This window comes from Nyctereutes procyonoides, unplaced genomic scaffold (assembly GCF_905146905.1).
Source record: "Nyctereutes procyonoides isolate TBG_1078 unplaced genomic scaffold, NYPRO_anot_genome, whole genome shotgun sequence".
In the NCBI taxonomy this organism is placed as follows: Eukaryota; Metazoa; Chordata; class Mammalia; order Carnivora; family Canidae; genus Nyctereutes; species Nyctereutes procyonoides.
This window is the reverse complement of record NW_026575020.1, coordinates 379,303-395,972: the sequence shown is the minus strand read 5'-3', so window position 1 is coordinate 395,972 and position 16,670 is coordinate 379,303. Positions and strand designations below refer to the sequence as shown.

At 54.4% G+C, this 16,670-nt stretch overlaps 4 protein-coding genes across 5 annotated transcripts in view; 2 read left to right on the top strand and 2 right to left on the bottom strand.

Annotated features, from left to right (window-relative positions):
* The window catches only part of EFTUD2 (elongation factor Tu GTP binding domain containing 2), a 45,783-nt gene extending 45,323 nt beyond the window's left edge, over positions 1–460 (bottom strand). Inside the window, exon 1 of the mRNA XM_055329622.1 lies at positions 388–460. The gene's annotated coding sequence lies outside the window, so the exon portion shown is untranslated. The remainder of the gene's footprint in view (positions 1–387) is intronic.
* A 290-nt stretch (positions 461–750) lies between these two features.
* On the top strand, positions 751–4,886 carry CCDC103 (coiled-coil domain containing 103). The gene is made up of 4 exons (XM_055328359.1): positions 751–827; positions 1,799–1,950; positions 2,498–2,630; positions 3,515–4,886. Exons 2-4 carry the CDS (start codon positions 1,808–1,810, stop codon positions 3,965–3,967), a joined length of 729 nt encoding a protein of 242 aa, XP_055184334.1. The 5' UTR covers positions 751–827; positions 1,799–1,807; the 3' UTR covers positions 3,968–4,886.
* A 109-nt stretch (positions 4,887–4,995) lies between these two features.
* FAM187A (family with sequence similarity 187 member A) lies at positions 4,996–6,271 on the top strand. Its single transcript, XM_055328343.1, has one exon. The coding sequence runs from the start codon at positions 5,033–5,035 to the stop codon at positions 6,269–6,271; it is 1,239 nt and encodes a 412-aa protein (XP_055184318.1). The 5' UTR covers positions 4,996–5,032.
* A 713-nt stretch (positions 6,272–6,984) lies between these two features.
* Positions 6,985–16,366, bottom strand: GFAP (glial fibrillary acidic protein). Of its 2 annotated transcripts, XM_055315551.1 has the most exons (10): positions 15,909–16,366; positions 14,961–15,021; positions 14,672–14,767; positions 13,645–13,806; positions 12,130–12,255; positions 11,709–11,929; positions 11,071–11,114; positions 10,578–10,697; positions 9,227–9,312; positions 6,985–8,555 (listed from the first exon to the last, which is right to left on the bottom strand). In XM_055315551.1, exons 1-10 carry the CDS (start codon positions 16,364–16,366, stop codon positions 8,514–8,516), a joined length of 1,416 nt encoding a protein of 471 aa, XP_055171526.1. In that variant the 3' UTR covers positions 6,985–8,513. The 2 variants fall into 2 exon arrangements, with proteins under 2 accessions (XP_055171526.1, XP_055171517.1); XM_055315542.1 differs by lacking the exon at positions 10,578–10,697.
* Between the last annotated feature and the right edge of the window lie 304 nt (positions 16,367–16,670).

Below are 16,670 nucleotides of genomic sequence, written 5' to 3'. Positions count from 1 at the left end.
ATAGCAGACCTGTCAACAGCTGCACAAAACTAGTGACCAAACCTCACTGCAACTTCCCGCTATAACGCAGGCTCTCAAACGAATACACAATAAAGACGAAAGGAGCTCGGTAAAGAAGGGGTGAAGAACGCACAGATGGAAGAGGGAGTAAGACAACGACCTCTGTCCAGGGAAGGGGTTTTTACGGACGGTCAACATTTATGCCCTCCCTCCCCACGCTCCCGGAATAGAGGTAAGTGCTGTCTTTCCTTTCCCGCTCCACGCCTCAGTTTACCCATCTACAAAGTGAAAGGGGCAGAAAGTCTACAATGTCTCTTCCAGACTGGACATTACTTCCCATCCCGCCCGGAGCAACATTCTCCGCCGTTGACCCACGCGCCAGCTCACCTGCCGCCCGCTCGGCCTAAAGCTCCAAGTCCGCCGCCCGAGACCGCGCTTCCGCCCCACGCCGCCGCACCGCTGCGCCCGCCGAACGGAAGGACCCCGCAGACGCCGCCGTCGCGTTGCTGCCCCGAGACAGCCCTCTGCCTGAGGACCGGCTAGGAGGAATGCCGGCCGCGGCGGATCCAGGAACCGGCGACGTGGAGTCGTAGGCCCCGAAGCCAAGGTGTGGGCTGCTCCAAAGAGACGGACGCCTGAGGAGGCACGAATCTGGTCAGGCGCCTCGAAGCCACCCTGAAAGGGGGGCCTTCGGGATGATCACGTGGTCAGGCTGCTGGAGCAGTTGCTGAGCAACCATGGCTGCTGGGCGTGGTCTACGCCGAGCCGTGCCGTTCTGGCGGTGTAACTGAGTATTCTCAAGGAAAGCAAGGAAATCTAGGCCTGAGGTCCTGGGGTGAAGGGCTGGGGGGCGGAGGGTTAGTTGTTCTCTCTCATCAATGACTGGGGAGGGCTCAGAACTGGACAGGAGCCGGGACACCTGAGTTCAGTTCCCGGCCTACCCAGCCCCTCCCCCTCCTGGCCTACCGCGCTGGGGTAGAGGGAAAAGGCTCTATGAGGTTGCTAGCAGACCTCTTGCTTCCCTGCCCTGTTGATGATGACACCACCACAAAATCTAGGTCAACGCACCGAAAGTCTGAGGTTCAGAGAGGTCTCATAGCAAGTAAATGCCAGAGCCACTTCTAAAACCTGCATAGATGATTTCCCTGTAGAAAAGATCAATCAGCCTCACATGCAGAGGTCGCAAGTACCGGGGCAGAACTAAAGCCATTGCTCAAGTGACCTGTGCTCCAATTTGTCTGAACAGAGGGATCATTGAGCCCCTTCTCTGCCACTTCTGCGTGATTTCGTACTTAGTCCTTGCATCTGGTTTGGGTGAAAACTATCATTCCCCATGACAAAATTTAAATGATGGGTGAAATTTCATCCCTCGGCTCAGGAGCATAGTTAACAGTAGTTCTGCTTTTGTGGAAGGTCCTTTGTCATAGCTCCTCACTATAGAGTGAGCCCATGTGGAAGAGAGAAGGGACTTAGTTCCAAGATCCAAATGTCGCCTCAGTGGAAGCTCCAAAACTGAAATGCTTTCAGAGGCAGAGAACAAAATTACCACTGGAAGCCGAACTGCAAGTCAGAACTCTGTGTTCTATTTCCAGTGACAAGTCTTAAGCAACTCCTCACTGTGCAACTCAGCTCCCCTCAATAAAGTAGTGGAGAATTAGATTGTTGTAACACCCTCCAAAATAAGTAGAAAGATATTCATAGTGCTTTGGGATCATTTTGCAGGCTGGCAAAAAATGCAGACACGTCCTTCCCCCTGATACATGTCATCCACAGATGTCCATTCCCTTTGCCTTCCTAGAAACAGGCCATGGAAAGGAATGACATCATTGACTTCAAGGCCTTGGAGAAAGAGCTGCAGGCTGCGCTCACCGCTGATGAGAAATACAAACGGGAGAATGCTGCCAAGTTACGGGCAGTGGAACAAAAGGTGGCTTCCTATGAGGAATTCAGGTTGGCTTAATGCTGTTTTTCTCAGACCCTCCCATTACAATGGATGATACTGGGTAAGAGCATGTGCTTTGAAGTCAGACAATTCTAGTGTCAGTGCTGGCCCTGCCTTCTGCTACCTGTGTGATTTATTTTTCTTTAAGATTTTATTCATTTATTCATGAGAGACACATAGAGAGAAGCAGAGACATAGGCAGAGGGAGAAGCAGGCTCCTTGCAGGGAGCCTGATGCAGAACTCGATCCTAGGACCCCAGGATCGCGACCTGAGCCACCCAGGTGCCCCTACCTGTGTGATCTTATGCAAGTTATTTAACCTCTTGAAGCTTCTGTTCCTCGTGTGTAAAAGAGAATAACCTATTTTACAATTAAATAAATTATTACATGTAAGATTTCAAGCACGATATCTGGCACATGGGGGTGCTCAAAAACTGTCAGCCACTGTTGCTGTTAGGTTTCGCTGGTAGGTTTCACCTCTGTTAGGCAAAGTCCAGCCACCTCACATCCACAGATAGCAATAAGACTATGCTCCACTCTGTCCTTTGCCCACAGGGGTATTGTCCTTGCATCACATCTGAAGCCACTGGAGCGGAAGGACAAGATAGGAGGAAAGAGGACTGTACCCTGGAACTGTCACACTACTCAGAGAGGGACCTCTCAGGATGAGACCACTGAAATCACCCAGGTAGGTGAGGCCTAACCTTTTCAGACCAGTAGGATTCTCTGCTCTGAACCTCCAATCTGGTCTTCTTACAATACATAGTTCTTGTTAAACCAACAGAGGCAGGTTTCTGTCTCCAATCCCAGAAAGAAAAGCAACTAGCAGATGATGAGGGTGAGTTAAACTGGGCAGAACAAGTCAGAAAGGTGACCGGGCTGGATGGCTTAGTGGTTGAGTGTCTGCCTTGGCTCAGGTCATGACCCCCGGGGTCCTGAGATCGAGTCCCAAGTCAGGCTCCCTGTAGAAAGCCTGCTTCTCCTTCTGCCTGTGTCTTTGCCTCTGTGTGTGTGTCTCTCATGAATAAATAAATAAAAATCTTTTTTTAAAAAAAGGCAAGGGAACGGTGGGTTATGCAGGTCTTCTCCACTCACTCCTTTGACTTGTGCTCCCAGATCAGATTTGAGTTGCTCTGCCCCCAGGTTATATAGTATATAGTGTAATGATCCTGTGGCAATGTTAAGAGAGAGACCCAGTCTGTCAGATTTTTAACACTTGCCTTGAATTCCTTTTTGTCTTTCTGAGGTGTCCAACCATCCCCTCTGCCCTGCTCAGAGTAAAGCCTGACTTACACTCATAGAACAGGGCTAGGTCCACATTCATCAGTGGGAAAATCATGGTACACCTGAGATCCTCAAATCATGTCCTGGGTTCCTTGGGCCCTCCTTCCCTATGCCACTCCCAGTTCCCTGATCTGAAAACCAGGCTCACAGGGACCACAGCCTACCCAGTGCTCAGAGAGCAACACTAGAGCTAAGATGAAAACCCACAGGCTCCCCTCGCTGTCACTGCCTCATTGGCACAGAGCAGCTGGAAGAGCTCAGGACTTCCTGTCTTTCCTTGTGATCCAGGTGAAAACACTTTTCCAGCCTGAGACCTCCGCAGAGTTCTACCGTGATTGGCGGCGGTATTTGCGGAGTGGGCCAGAGCGCTACCAGGCCCTGCTGCAGCTCGGAGGTCCAAAACTGGGTCATCTCTTCCAGACGGACGTGGGGTTTGGACTTCTAGGGGAGCTGCTGGTGGCACTGGCTGATCATGTGAGGCCAGTCGACCGGTTGGTGGTACTAGGGATCCTGCGCAGCCTGGCGGGCACTGGGCGCTTCACTCTGAACCTGAGCCTGCTGAGCCATGCGGAGAGAGAGAGCTGCAGAGTCCTGTTTCAGAAGCTGCAGGCCATGAGTGCTCCCAGATCCACAAAGGGGGGCTTCAGTCAGGCGGAGTGGGGTCTGGAGGAGCAGCCTGGTGTGCTCCAGGATGAGGAGAGGCTCCTGCAAGAGCTGCTAGGGGTATACCGGATGGATTGATGGGGTCAGTTGCCTTCAGAGGACCCCAGTGGCCCCTGAAAGCATTTTTTGTTTGTTGAAGGGGGCTCTTCAGGACTGTAATGAGAAGCCCACACCTAATCCCCTTCTCAACTTGGAATTTTCAGAGCAGATGCAGGAATCGAATCTTCCCCATTTCTCAGGGCACCCTGGAGGCACAATATTCTGTACTATGTAGATCAACAGGATGGACAAGGGCCCAAGAACTTGAAAGAATTTTGCTTGCCATCCTTAGAGTCAACCAAGCCTCCCATAGGCTCCGAGAGATGAGTGTGTGTCCAACCAAATGCTGGCTATACCCGTTGAAGCGTCTATTCAAAATAATAGTAGCAGTAGTAATAGTAATAATAGTAATAAATAAGAAGAGGAAAGAAAAGAAAAATAAAAAACAAATTCATTCATCTTCCATGGTAAACAAATACTGATCTCCACAGCTCTTAACAGGAATATCCCAAACCAGTGAATGGACATTTAATTGGCAAATAATCAGATGCTACCTCATTGAGGTATACTATTTTCCTCAGGGGCTGAATTCCTGCACTGGGGAGCCTGGGAAAGCCCCAAGCCATCAGCTTAGGTCTGGCCAGCCTCCCAGGCTTCAGATGGCCAGATGTGCAGGCAGGTGAGTCTTCTTCAATTCCTGGATTAACCAAAGGGAAGACCTTTCCACTAACCAGGCAGGTAGGGCCTGAAGCAGGAAGGCAGAGATTTTCCTGTTCTGGCACCTGTGCCCTTGCTTCTCATTCCGGTTTCTCTTGACCCATTCTTGGGCGAGTGCCAGTGTTCTAGAAAGGGGAGAGAGGGCTAGGTTCTAGAATGGTTTTCCCTCAAGATCACATCTGGAATATGAGAAGGGCATCTTGTACATCAGCTGGGAATAAATTGCCTGGCCTTTGGCCACTTCCTCTGCAGATTCTTGCTTCTCTCCCTGGCTACTTAATCCTTTCTCATATAGATACCCGCTCCTGGAAGTGATTTCTAGAAGTCCTGTAGGCCTTTCAGTGCCTTGGCTTTGCCCTGCCCCCCTGACCATTGCCTCTTGTGGGCATGAACATGGCCCACCCCACTGTGCTCCTGTGGGTGTGGGGGAGTCTCCAGGCCTTTGAACTTGTGGAGAAGGAGAATATTTTTCAGAGGACCCCTTGCCCAGCATTTCTGATGTTTGACAATGCAGCCTACCTGGCCGACATGAGCTTCGAGCTTCCCTGCCACTGCAAGCCTGAGGAGGTGTCTGCTGTGGTCTGGTACTATCAAAAGCACCTGGGCAGCCGCCACACCAAAGTGCTGACAGACTTCGACGGGCGGGTGCTGACAGAGGAATCCCAGGTGCGTGTGGGCAGCGACATGCTGGTTCGTTTCAGCATCCGCATGTTCAGCCTGTTGGTTTTCCGGGCCCAGCCTGAGGACTCGGGCTTGTATTTTTGTGGCACCCGCAAGGGGGACTACTTTTATGCCTATGATGTGGACATCCAGAGCAGTGAGGGAATGGTGGCCACCTTCAAGGACCAGGGCCAGGAGCCCGTTGCAGATGAGCACCGCGGGAGCCTCCACATCTTCACCACCTTCTGGGAGTGGACCCCTTGTGACCGCTGTGGGGTGCGTGGGGAGCAGTGGCGCATTGGCCTCTGCTACTTGCAGAGCCCAGATCTCTCCCCACGTTACCACAAGACACTGCCTGACGTGGTGTCCTGTGGTTCACAGGCTGTGCCCAGAAAGCTTCGGGCCCAGACCAGGGAGCATACACCCGAACTACTGGTCCAGAGCTGTGTGGTGCCCTGTGAGAAGAAGGTTCAGGACGGCCTGATGGCCATCTTCAGCTATGTGGCCAAGGTGGGCAGCCGGCCCTGGGTGCCTGAGGTCCCCATTCAGTTCCATGAGCAGAGGCTGGGCCATGGACTCATTATCTCCTGTCCTGGGTCCCGGCCCGAGCACGCTGTGGCCTGGGACAAGGACCACCAGTACCTCTACCGCACACAGTACCTGAAGGGCGTCAACAGGTCCATGAGAGTGTTCATCGACCACGGCAACCATCTCCACATCCGTTTCACCCAGCTGAGTGACCGGGGCATCTACTATTGCTGGCGGCAGGGGGTGCGGGTTGCAGGGTTCCGACTGGGTGTTGCATCTCGGGGCCGCTACCGGATCTCATTCTCAGACCCAGAGACTCGCTTTGCTATGGAGCTCACCCTACTAGGCTACCTGTTCATCACGGCTGTCTTTGTCACCATTCACCTCTGTAGGTGCTGCTGTTACTTATTTCACTGTTGTCCCAACTTCTCCCCTTAGATCCCCCTTTTTTCCCACCTCTGAAGACCAGCTATGCTCAGATGTGTTTGTTAAATGATGCCGGATGCCTCTGGGTGGGCATCCCGGGCTGGGCTGTGTGGCAAGGGGGGGTGTGGACAAATCTGTTACTTACAACCTGCTCTGGCAGGTGGAGAAGCCTGAGGCAGGTGGGAGAAAAGGGGGGCTGAGGCCAGTATGGAAGTAGCTAGGGTGCACGTCTTCCAACTTCACGCTCAGAGAAGGAAGAAGTGAACCTAATATTTATCAAGTGGCCTTTTTGATGCTGGAAGAGTGTTTGAGGTGCTTTATTTTCTTGTCTTGGAGGATTGCTAAATAGCCAGCCGCTGGTTGAATTAGGGGTAGCAGGGAGAGGAAGAGGGAGTGGGGGAGCCTCATATATGTTCTTGTCTCCACAATGGCAGGTTTGAGGGAAAAGGTAGAGACTAATACAGGGGAAATGGGTGAGGAAAGTGGAGTTCAACATCAGGGTTTTTCCCAGGGCTGGGGACTGAGTGAGAAGAGGGGCGGGGGGCACCAGGGCTGCCAGGGGGAGCATGGTTAGAGCTGGGATTTGTCATGTGCCTGCTGCTTGGGGGTTTGGGGTCCCAAGATGATCAGCAATAAGAAGCAAGTTGAGTCTTGCCCAAGGCTACTTCCTGCCCTCTCCCCCAGCCCCAGCCTCCCCTGAAAAGATCAGAGTCCACTCTGGGAAAGGCCACAGCAATTGTCTTTATTTACCTTAGTAAGTAAAGGCTGCAGTGGTACCCCGAGGGTTAGCAGCAGCGGGTGGCAGGAGGGAGTGAGGGGAAGGGCACCAGGTCTTGGAAAGAGGGAAGGACTCTCACTTTTCTGGCCTTGGAGGGGTGAGGAGGACCCTGGAGCAGGCCCTCTCAGCCCTATTTGTGGGCACAGATAGTCCTGTGCCTGCCCCTCACCCCCAGTCTTCCCATAGAAAGCAGAGCACAAACCAGTCTTCATTCTGTTTGTGCCTCCATTCCCCAAACAATAAAATATAGTGCTACCTACAGTATGAGGGTACATTTTGGATTGGAGTAGGAGGGGAACCACAAGAGCCCTTGGGTTAGGAAAAAACAGCAGGTCACTGGAGGGTGGGAAGTATCTGATGTAGGACAGTGGCTTCACCCAGCAGTGTTACTGGGGTTGGGAGGCAGCAGCTACAGTGGCTCAGAGGCCTGGGTGGGGGAATTATGCAGCAAGGAGGGAGGCTTTAAAATAGGAACAAAGTGTGCCCTGCCCCTGGGGACAGCAGCCCCTCTCTCTAGTGTCAGCATCTTCAAGAGGATGAATCACTTCCTTGATTCCCATGACCCAGAGGCCAAGTGTATCTGGTTGCCCATAACCCCCTACTCTGATGTCTAGCATCATCCTAACTGCCTCCTCTACCTTCTCCTCTTGCCTCCCCCTCCAGCCTTATGGAGGGAGGATTCCTGGGCTTGACCTCTCTGTATCCAAGCTAGGGGCCAGGCAGCCCCCCTCTACTCCTTCCCAGCACCCCATCCCTCTCCACTTACACTATAGATCCTCCAAGTGCTGAGAATCAAGCTCCCACACGCCCATGGCATGCCCAAAGCGTGCCCACATGTCAGCTCAGTGGGACTGAGACATTTGAATTGTCACTCAGGAGGCCCCTCTGGGATCTGGGCAGGCCAGGCATTCTGTCTGGGGACTACTCCAAGTGGCAGGATGTCCCCACCCAGTCTCAGACTGCTCAGGGTCAGTCTAGAATAAGAAACCTCTGACCAGGGCTATCTTGCCTGTGGGGAGTTGCCCTTCCTGTCTGAGTCTCTGTTTTCCTCCAACAGCCTAAGGAAACTCTAAGGCCCACTTCCCAGATACCCCCAGGGACCTCCAGTTCTGGCAACAGTTGCCATGACAACAGGGATTAGGGCTATGGAGGGTGATTTATTGGGTCCCCTGACCTCAACTTCTTCCTCCCACAGTTCTAACCCAAGCTTCTGGCCACACCCCTCCAGACCACCCCTTTGGGTGGGGAGTGACTTGTTAGTTGGAGTTATTGGGTGCAGGGTGGGTGCCCTCTGGCAGGCCTAGTACCGATGGAGCCTAGAGCAGCAAGCTAGCATAGAGGTGGAGGGACGAGGGGAGCAGCTGGGGCAGGTGGGAACTCAGGTCTGGGGAAGTCAGCTATAGAGGAGGGGCAACAATCCCATCCGCTCAGACCCCTCAGGCTGTGTGGGACATGGGCCACCAGGTGGGTCCTGCTTCACATCACCTCCTTGTGCTCCTGCTTGGATTCCTTAATGACCTGCAGGGTACAGAGAAAAGTGCATAACAGTTAGGGGCTCACACAGACATCAGGTCCACCACTGCTAGGCTATGCGACCTTGGAGAAATCTCCAGCTTTCCTGGGTTTTTCTTTTCTGTGATAGTAACCAGAACCCCATCACGCAGCTGCCAGGAAATGAGGGAATACTTGCAAGCATTTAGCACCATGCCTGGCCCATGGTGAGCTGATGTGGTAAGTTAGCTAGCTGCTGTCGCTGGCGTGGCAAGGAGGGGCTATGCCAAATCCCCCCTTCCTGTTCCTCTGGCAGGTTCCTTTTATCAAGCTGGAAATTGAAAGCTGGGAGTGAAAGCTACTAACTTTATTTTCCTTTCTCTCTCTCCCCAGGCTAGAGTCTGAGGGCACCTGAGTCTGAGGGTACCTGAGTCTGAGGGTGAGACAGGGAGAAAGTCCAAATCAGGACTCCATCCGGTGGCCTAGACACCCAGGGTCCCTAGAACTGCCAGTGGAGAGGATTGGGAATTGAATTATATCCCGGTTCCTTCCCCTCTTCCAGAGCCTCCCTGGGAAGCTCTTCTGAGTAATTGAGAACCTTCTATGTGCCAGTTCAGGCTTTCTTCCAAAGTCTGGCCTCGAAAATTCCTGCAGGCAGCCAGAGCCTGATAGGGCCAGAATCTCAGATCTGACCTTACCTCCCCATCCCGCATCTCCACGGTCTTTACCACGATGTTCCTCTTGAGGTGGCCTTCTGACACGGACTTGGTATCCAGGCTGGTTTCTGCAATCATGGGGACAGGAGGCCCCTTGTTGGCTCTTGGGCCACTAAACATCCTCCCCCACTGCCAGCTTCCCTATGAAACCCACAGTTTTGGGAATTGAGTCTGTCCAACCAGGCAGAGAGGGCTAGGCTCTTTCAAGGGGGCTGGAGACCCCCCAAGTTCCCACAGTGCTAGGCAAGACCTAGCTGTTCCAGCCAGTGCTTTGCTCACTTCCCTGGCCTGGCTGCATTTTGGTCCCTCTGCCAGCTCTGACCTGGCACCTGGCTTTCTGACAACCCAGTGCTGTGCCGAGGAAGGAACACACGGGCTTTGAAATCAGGTAGGCCAGAGCTCAAGTCTCAGCTCAGCCTCAAGGCTGTGAGCAAGGTAATTTACCTCTCCCAGCCTCAGTTTCCTAATCTGCAAAATGGGGGTGATGGTATCTACTTCTCTAGGTGGGAGCAAGGAGTCAGTTTACTGAAATAATACATGTTAAGTGCCTAGCACATACTAGTGCTCAATAAACACGGGTCCCTTTCCTGTTCCCCTTCCCTTCTACTTCTTTCTGCCACTTCTCTGGTCCCTACTGACCCTTTACTGTTTGGCACTTGGCAGTATTACCTTGACCTGCTCTGCCTGGTTAAACTTCCGATGCTGAACTGAGCCCCAGGACATGCAGATCTAGGGTTCCTAGATTTCTAGAGCAGAATTTTTTTCCTCTTAGATAAGAATCATGTGAGGGCCACATACAAGTAAGAAGTAATTTAGTTTTTCCCCCCCTCAGAGAGAAAAATGTAATATGTCACTCTCACTAATATTTAAAATTAAGAGAAGGGAGCATAAAACTGTATTCACTCCAAGAGCAGCAGTCTAGGGGGAAATACTCCTCTGGGCTGAATCAGCACTGAGCTGAGCTGTGGAGCCTCAGGGACAGATGTATCGAGCAAAGAACCTGGCCACCAGGCACGGCAAAACCCAAGGGGCCCTCCCACTGATGGGGAAGAGGTGAGGCAGAGGCTGGCATTTGCTGAGAGGCCCCAGAGCATCTCGTCTGAGCACCAGAGGATATATCACTTTGAACACCAGCCAGCTCTGCTAGTTTAACCAACATTTACCCTGTGCCAGGTCCTGGGCTGGGCACTGAAGTTGCTGAGATAATGACACAAGCGTGGCCCTTTAGGGAAACCCGAGAGGGGGGAGCCCAGGAGGGCAGGGCAAATGGGCCTGGTGAGGCTCGCTCCCTGTCAAGCTGAGAAATGCACCGTGTCAGAGGCAGGCTGCTAACCGAGAGCCGGCGGGGCTCCATTTACAATCTGGTGAGCCTGTATTGGTATAACTTGTATTGTGAGGCTTTTGAGATGTCTTGTGACCTTGTGACTTTCCCCTTCTTTGGTGCTTTTGCCCCCTGTAGTGACAAGCAGTTAAAAACAAAAACAAAAACAAAAACATAAAACACTTAGATGGGCAGAGCTTGCTCAGGGATCTGCAGACAGGACAGAGATGGAGACCTTCACCCAATTCTGCTGTAGGATGGGGTGGCAGGGTTAGGGAATGGGACACAGGGCAGAGCAGGACAGGAGCAGCTGCAAGCCCCACCTGGAATGCTCTGAGCTGCTGTGTTCTGGCTGGAAGCTCTGCGGTGAATTATGTAGGCCCCCAAGGAAGCCCTGGACCGGACCCCTTTGCCCTGGTCCTCAGCCCCAGGCCAGAGCAGCTGCCCACATGGGGGGAGGGGGCAGGAATCCAACACCCTGCCCACAAGGCCCTACTCTACTGACCTCGGATCTGCAAGTTGGAGAAGGTCTGCACGGGAATGGTGATGCTGAAAGATAGCAAAGGCGGAAGAGTGACCGGGCTGTCCAAGGACATCCTTGGGGCCAGGTCCTGGTCTAGGGTTATCAGGACAGCCTCCAAGCTCTTCTTTTTGCCAGGAAGAGCTGAACCCATCTCCTGGCTTTCCCCAGCAGCCTACATGCTCCCTGGGGCTCCTAGAGTCTGCAAGGGGCTTGGGTGTTGTCTGCCAGAGGCACATCTCTGTTTGAAAGAGTGGAGGCCTGGAGGATGGCAGAGGGAGAGAGGAAGTGGTGAAGAAAGTTCTGAGGAGGCAAAAGAGAGGGTCAGGGGAAAAGTCCAATCTTCATTGGGAGGGTAGGGGGTAAGCCTCTTAGTTTGGGGGAGGTAACCCAAGTCCTCACCCTATGACCTCACCAACACCAACTGAATGGAATCCATTAATTCATTCACCAAACATTTATGAGTACCTACTGTGTGTTAGGTGAGCACTGTGTTGGGCACTGGGATAGGAGGGGGCACAACACAAACTGAATATGACAGTCCCTGACGGGAGCAAGGAGACTCCAGGGAGGGGCAGCAGGGAGGACACCCCTCCCCAACCACGCCCCCGGTGGCCTCTCACCGGTTCTCCTCGCCCTCCAGCAGTTTCCTGTAGGTGGCGATCTCAATGTCCAGGGCCAGCTTGACATTCAGCAGGTCCTGGTACTCCTGCAGATGGCGGGCCATCTCATCTTTGAGGTTCTGTCCCTCCTCCTCCAGCCGGACTAGTGCCTCCTGGTAACTCGCCGCCTCCCTCGCGTGGCGCTCCTCCTGCTCCCGCATCTGCCTCTCCAGGGACTCGTTCTGCAGGGTGGAGCCGGCAGGTGCCTCGGGGAAGGATCACTGCCCGCCCCCGCCTGATCCCCAGCCTGCCCTGTGGCTCCCCGCCCAGTAAGTGTGCAGCGCCCCTGCCCTCCGTCCCGTCCCCGCCCCTGGCTGGCAGGTTCCCCAGGCTCAGGCTGGCGCACCAGCATCTGCCCCTCTGCGGCCCTGCCCGCGCTCACCGTGCCGCGCAAGGACTCCAGGTCGCAGGTCAAGGTCTGCAGCTGGCGACGGTAGTCGTTGGCCTCGTGCTTGGCCTGGCGGAGCAGCTCGGCGTTGCGGGCAGCGGCGTCGGTCAGGTCCGCGAACTAGGGCGGAGAGCACTAGTTCTCTGTGGAGAACTGTCGAGGGAGCTGTGCGGGCTGGTGGGTCTCTGGGAATTCAGGGAGATGGCCAGGACCCCAGGCTTGGTGTCCAGGTCTCCCCGGGACTCCGGCCCTGGGTGGGATTATTCCCAGTGACCGTGACCCATGAACAGAAGGCACAGAAGGTCCCTGCTGGGGCTCCGGCAACTAGCACAGTGCCTGGGCAGGGAGTGGAGAAACCAACGGTGCTGGCAGCGGAATTCAGAAACTCCTGTGCTGGCAGCCTTCCAGGAGCCTGAACCCGGCCCCCCCACCCCACCCCCACCCCCACCATGGACAGGGGTTTCTGGTGAGCAGTACCCTGGGTTCTAAAAGTTCTTTCTCCCCCTAGCTGGCAGTGAAGCTCTCATGGCTCCATCAGGCCTTGACCTTCTCAGAACCATCACTGGCTTCTGCCACTCACACTCCTTAGCTCGGACGCTGGGCTGGCATCTCTGGACCCCTGCCTCTCTGTGCTTTCTTACCCTCAGAATGCCCCTCCCCTCTTCTCTTCATGTTCTTTGGCTGCCAGTCTTTCCTAGCCCAAATGCCCTCCCTTCTATGGTATGTTCCCCATGTTGCATATAAGCTGCCCAGCAGTGTTCCCTCTAGACACCATATTTGGGTGCACATCACATCTCCCTGGTTTGACAGGTCTCTGTATCCTGGGCAGTGCAGTGGATGCCCAGTGACCCAGGATACAGACAACAGAGGCATCAAGAACGCAGGCTCCCAAGTGTGATGGCTAGGGTTAGACATCCAGCTCTACCACTTAGGAACTGTGTGACTTTGGTCAAACTAGTTAACCTCTCTGGACTTCAGTTCTCTCATCTGTCGAGGAACACTACTTTCTTTGTAGTAAGATAATGTATGCAAAGCACAGGGCCTGGCATACAATGTTGGCTAATAATAGTAATAATAACAATAATAATGATAGTAATAGTAATAAATACTTATTGGAGGAGCACATGTCGGTTTAGCATCCGACTCCTGGTTTCAACTCAGGTCATGATCTCAGGGTCATGAGATCCAGCCCTGTGTGGGGCTCTGCACTCAGCCTGGAGTCTGCTTGAGATTCTTCCTCCCTCCCTCCCCCTCTGCTCCTCCCCCTGCTCACACTCTCTCTCAAATAAAATCTTTTTTAAAAAGTACTTATTGCAAAAAAAAAAAAAAGTACTTATTGCAAGTAAATGTGACTGTGTGACCCTGGGCAAGCCCCCTCATTTCTCTGGTGAAGGTCAATGACCTGGAGAGGATCCCCTCCCAGCTTCCCCCACCCTTGTTCCCTGATTCTCTTGTATAGAGCCAGTAGGGCTCCCTGGAGGAAGCAGCCTGGCCCACAGTCAGCGCTACCTTGGACCGGTACCATTCCTCTGCCTCATGCATGTTGCTGGATGCCATGGCCTCGTACTGCGTACGGATTTCTCTTAGGGCTGCTGTGAGGTCCGGTTTGGCCACATCCAGCTCCACATGGACCTGCTGCCGGGCCAGCTGCTCCTGGAGCTCCTGCACCTCCTGGCCAGGAGAGAAGGGATGCCAGGGCTTGGAGCCTAGGCTGCAACTGGCATTTCCCCACAATATCATGTCCTTGCCTGCCTGCCCCTTGGACATTGATGTTAGCTAAGGGAAATTGGGCAGTCCTAGTTAGAGGAAGTGGCATGGCCCAGGCCAGGGGAGGGTAGTTTGGGGGCCTCATGGTGTCCTCCTCCCAGGTTCCACCAGGCAGGAGCACTGAAAGTGTGCCTGTGTTCTTATGGAGAGCAACTGAGTCCCTGTGGTGTGGGTGTGTCTGCAGGGTCCCAGGTTCCATGGCATCATAGATTATGAATCCATAATCTGAAGTCAGATCTCAGTGGTGTCTTTTTAAAATGAATGGCTCACATTTAAATGGAGACAGGTGGCAGTGGGAGTGATGTCAGAGAGACTAACTATGTGACCTCAGAAAGTCACATATCTGGGCTTCAGTGTCCTCCTCTGTGAAAAGGAAATAATACTGGAAGGGTTTCTATCACACAGGGCTGTTGTGAAATAAAAAATGGGGTGGGGCACCTGGGTGGCTCAGTGGTTGAGCGTCTGCCTTTGGCTCAGGTCTTAATCCTGGGGTCCTGGAATCGAGTCCCACATCATGCTCCCCATAGGGAACCTGCCTCTCCCTTTGCCTATGTCTCTGCCTCTCTATGTCTCTCATGAAGAAATAAAATCTTTTTTAAAAAGGGGGGGGGGCAACAAGTTCTGTTATAATTCTTAGTAAGTGGTGTGTGTCTATGGATTTCACCAGGGGCTAAGGATGCTCTCTTATCTCTATGTCTGTCTCCCCTATGCCTATTTTCTTTCTTTCTGTCTCTGTCTCTATCCATTTCAACCTCTCTGAGGGCCTTACCTCATCGTGGATCTTCCTCAAAAACCGGATTTCTTCCTCTAGAGACTCAGTCTTCCTCTCCAGATCCAGACGGGCTAAGGTGGCTTCATCTGCCTCCTGGAGCAGGGAGGGACAAAAGGCTGCTCTGACCCCAGACTCCTTCTTCCCACTCCCATGTCTTGTCTGGTCCCTCCTTCTGTGGCTGGGGAGAGCAGCACATTGCTCTGGAGGGCTGGGCTTAGGGGCTGTGTGAGTGAGCTGCCATCAACTCTTTACCCCCCTCCCCCACCCTCCCCTCCACCCCCCTCACCTGTCGATAAGTGGCCAGGTTGTTCTCAGCCTCCAGCCTCAGGTTGGTTTCATCCTGGAACCTGGGGTAGGGGGACACATTCCCGGGTGTCTGCCCCAATCTCCCTGGAGGTAGCTGCCAGAGAGACCCCCACCCCCACCCCTGGGCCCAGTGGAATGGCAGGAGGAGTGAAGGGCAGAGGGTCCCAGACAGAGCCTTGGCCAGGAGGGTGAGCAGATAAGGGCCTGTGCTTTAACTCATTACTAAAGTGCTTTATCAAGGTTGGTGCACCTGCTCCTGCTCACACAGGTGCTTTCACCAACATACGCTCACTGCTGCATGCACACTCATCCTCCTACTTGAGGGCACACACGCCTGCCCTGCCAGCTCAGCAAAACACCACGTCCCTGGGGTTTCCTCTGACCTTTGGAAATAGGTTTATTAGAATCTCTACTTCATAGCACTGCAAGCTAAAGTGGCTTGACCAGGATCATAAGCTGGTGACAGGCAGTATCACCTGTGTTCCCAAGCCAGGCTCACCTGCTCTTTGCCTCACCTCCTCCTTTGCCCCAGAGCCCCGTCCTAGTGAACACCAATCTTCCCTTCCCATTCCTCCACTCCACGGACCTGGGCTCTGCAAGGGCACCAGGCCCAGCAGCAGCGAATGAAATATGAAGACCCTGCCTATGGGGGTCCCTGACTGTTCCCACATGGCTTTCCCCAAAGGGGAGGTGCTGAGAGCACCATGGCTCCTCTGCAAGAGGTCTTTGGGAGTCAGATCCTTGGGACTCGGCCTCCTCCCAGTTCCTCCCATCATCTTGGGGAGCAAGGACAGCCCTCCCCTCCCAGAGATGGATAAACAGAGGAGCCAAGGATCACAGAGTCAGAGCCCCCGCCTGAGGTCCTGGGCCTGCGAGGGGCGGGCATCTTCCCTGCTCAGGAGGTCCCTCACCCCGGCCCCTTCCTCACTTCTGCCTCAGGGTGCCCAGGTCCTGTGCCAGATTGTCTCTCTCGACCTCCAGCCGGGCGCTGTTGGCAGTGAGTTGGTCTAGCCGCAGCCTTAGCTCTCGCAGCTCGGCCTGGTAGACGTCGGCCAGCTTGGTGGGCTCCTTGGCCCGCAGTTGGTTCAGCTCAGCAGCCAGAGCCTTGTTCTGCTGTTCCAGGAAGCGCACCTTCTCGATGTAGCTGGCAAAGCGGTCGTTGAGCTCCATCATCTCGGCGCGCTCGCTGGCCCGTGTCTCCTTGAAGCCGGTGTTGAGTGCCGCGGCCAGGGAGAAGTCCACCCGGGCGAGCGGAAGCGGCATCCGAGCCACGGAGAGGCGGGGGCCCGGGCCCAGCCGGCGGCCAGAGCCCAGGCCGCCCCCCGCCATGTCCGACGAAGAGACGTAGGAGCGGCGAGCGGCCGAGGCGACCCGTCTCCTCTCCATGCTGGCCCTGCCTGCTCCCGGGGAGTGAGGGCTTTATGGAGGCGAGGGCTGGCCTGGCAAGGCCCCAGCTGCCCCTGGCAACGCCCCCTGGCATGGCCTGAGGGGAGGGGCTGGGCCGCAGCTCGCTGGGGGGGGGCTCCTCTCACCCCACCGAGGTCACTGTGCCCAGGGGCTGGGCCTCGTGGGCACGCCAACCCCAGCCGGGTCACAGACAGGTGCTCGTGGGCGATGCCTGGGGCCTGATGCTCCATCTGCGGCCCTGACCACTTAGGCAAGGAGGCCCTTTCTCTGGGAAGGTGGGCCA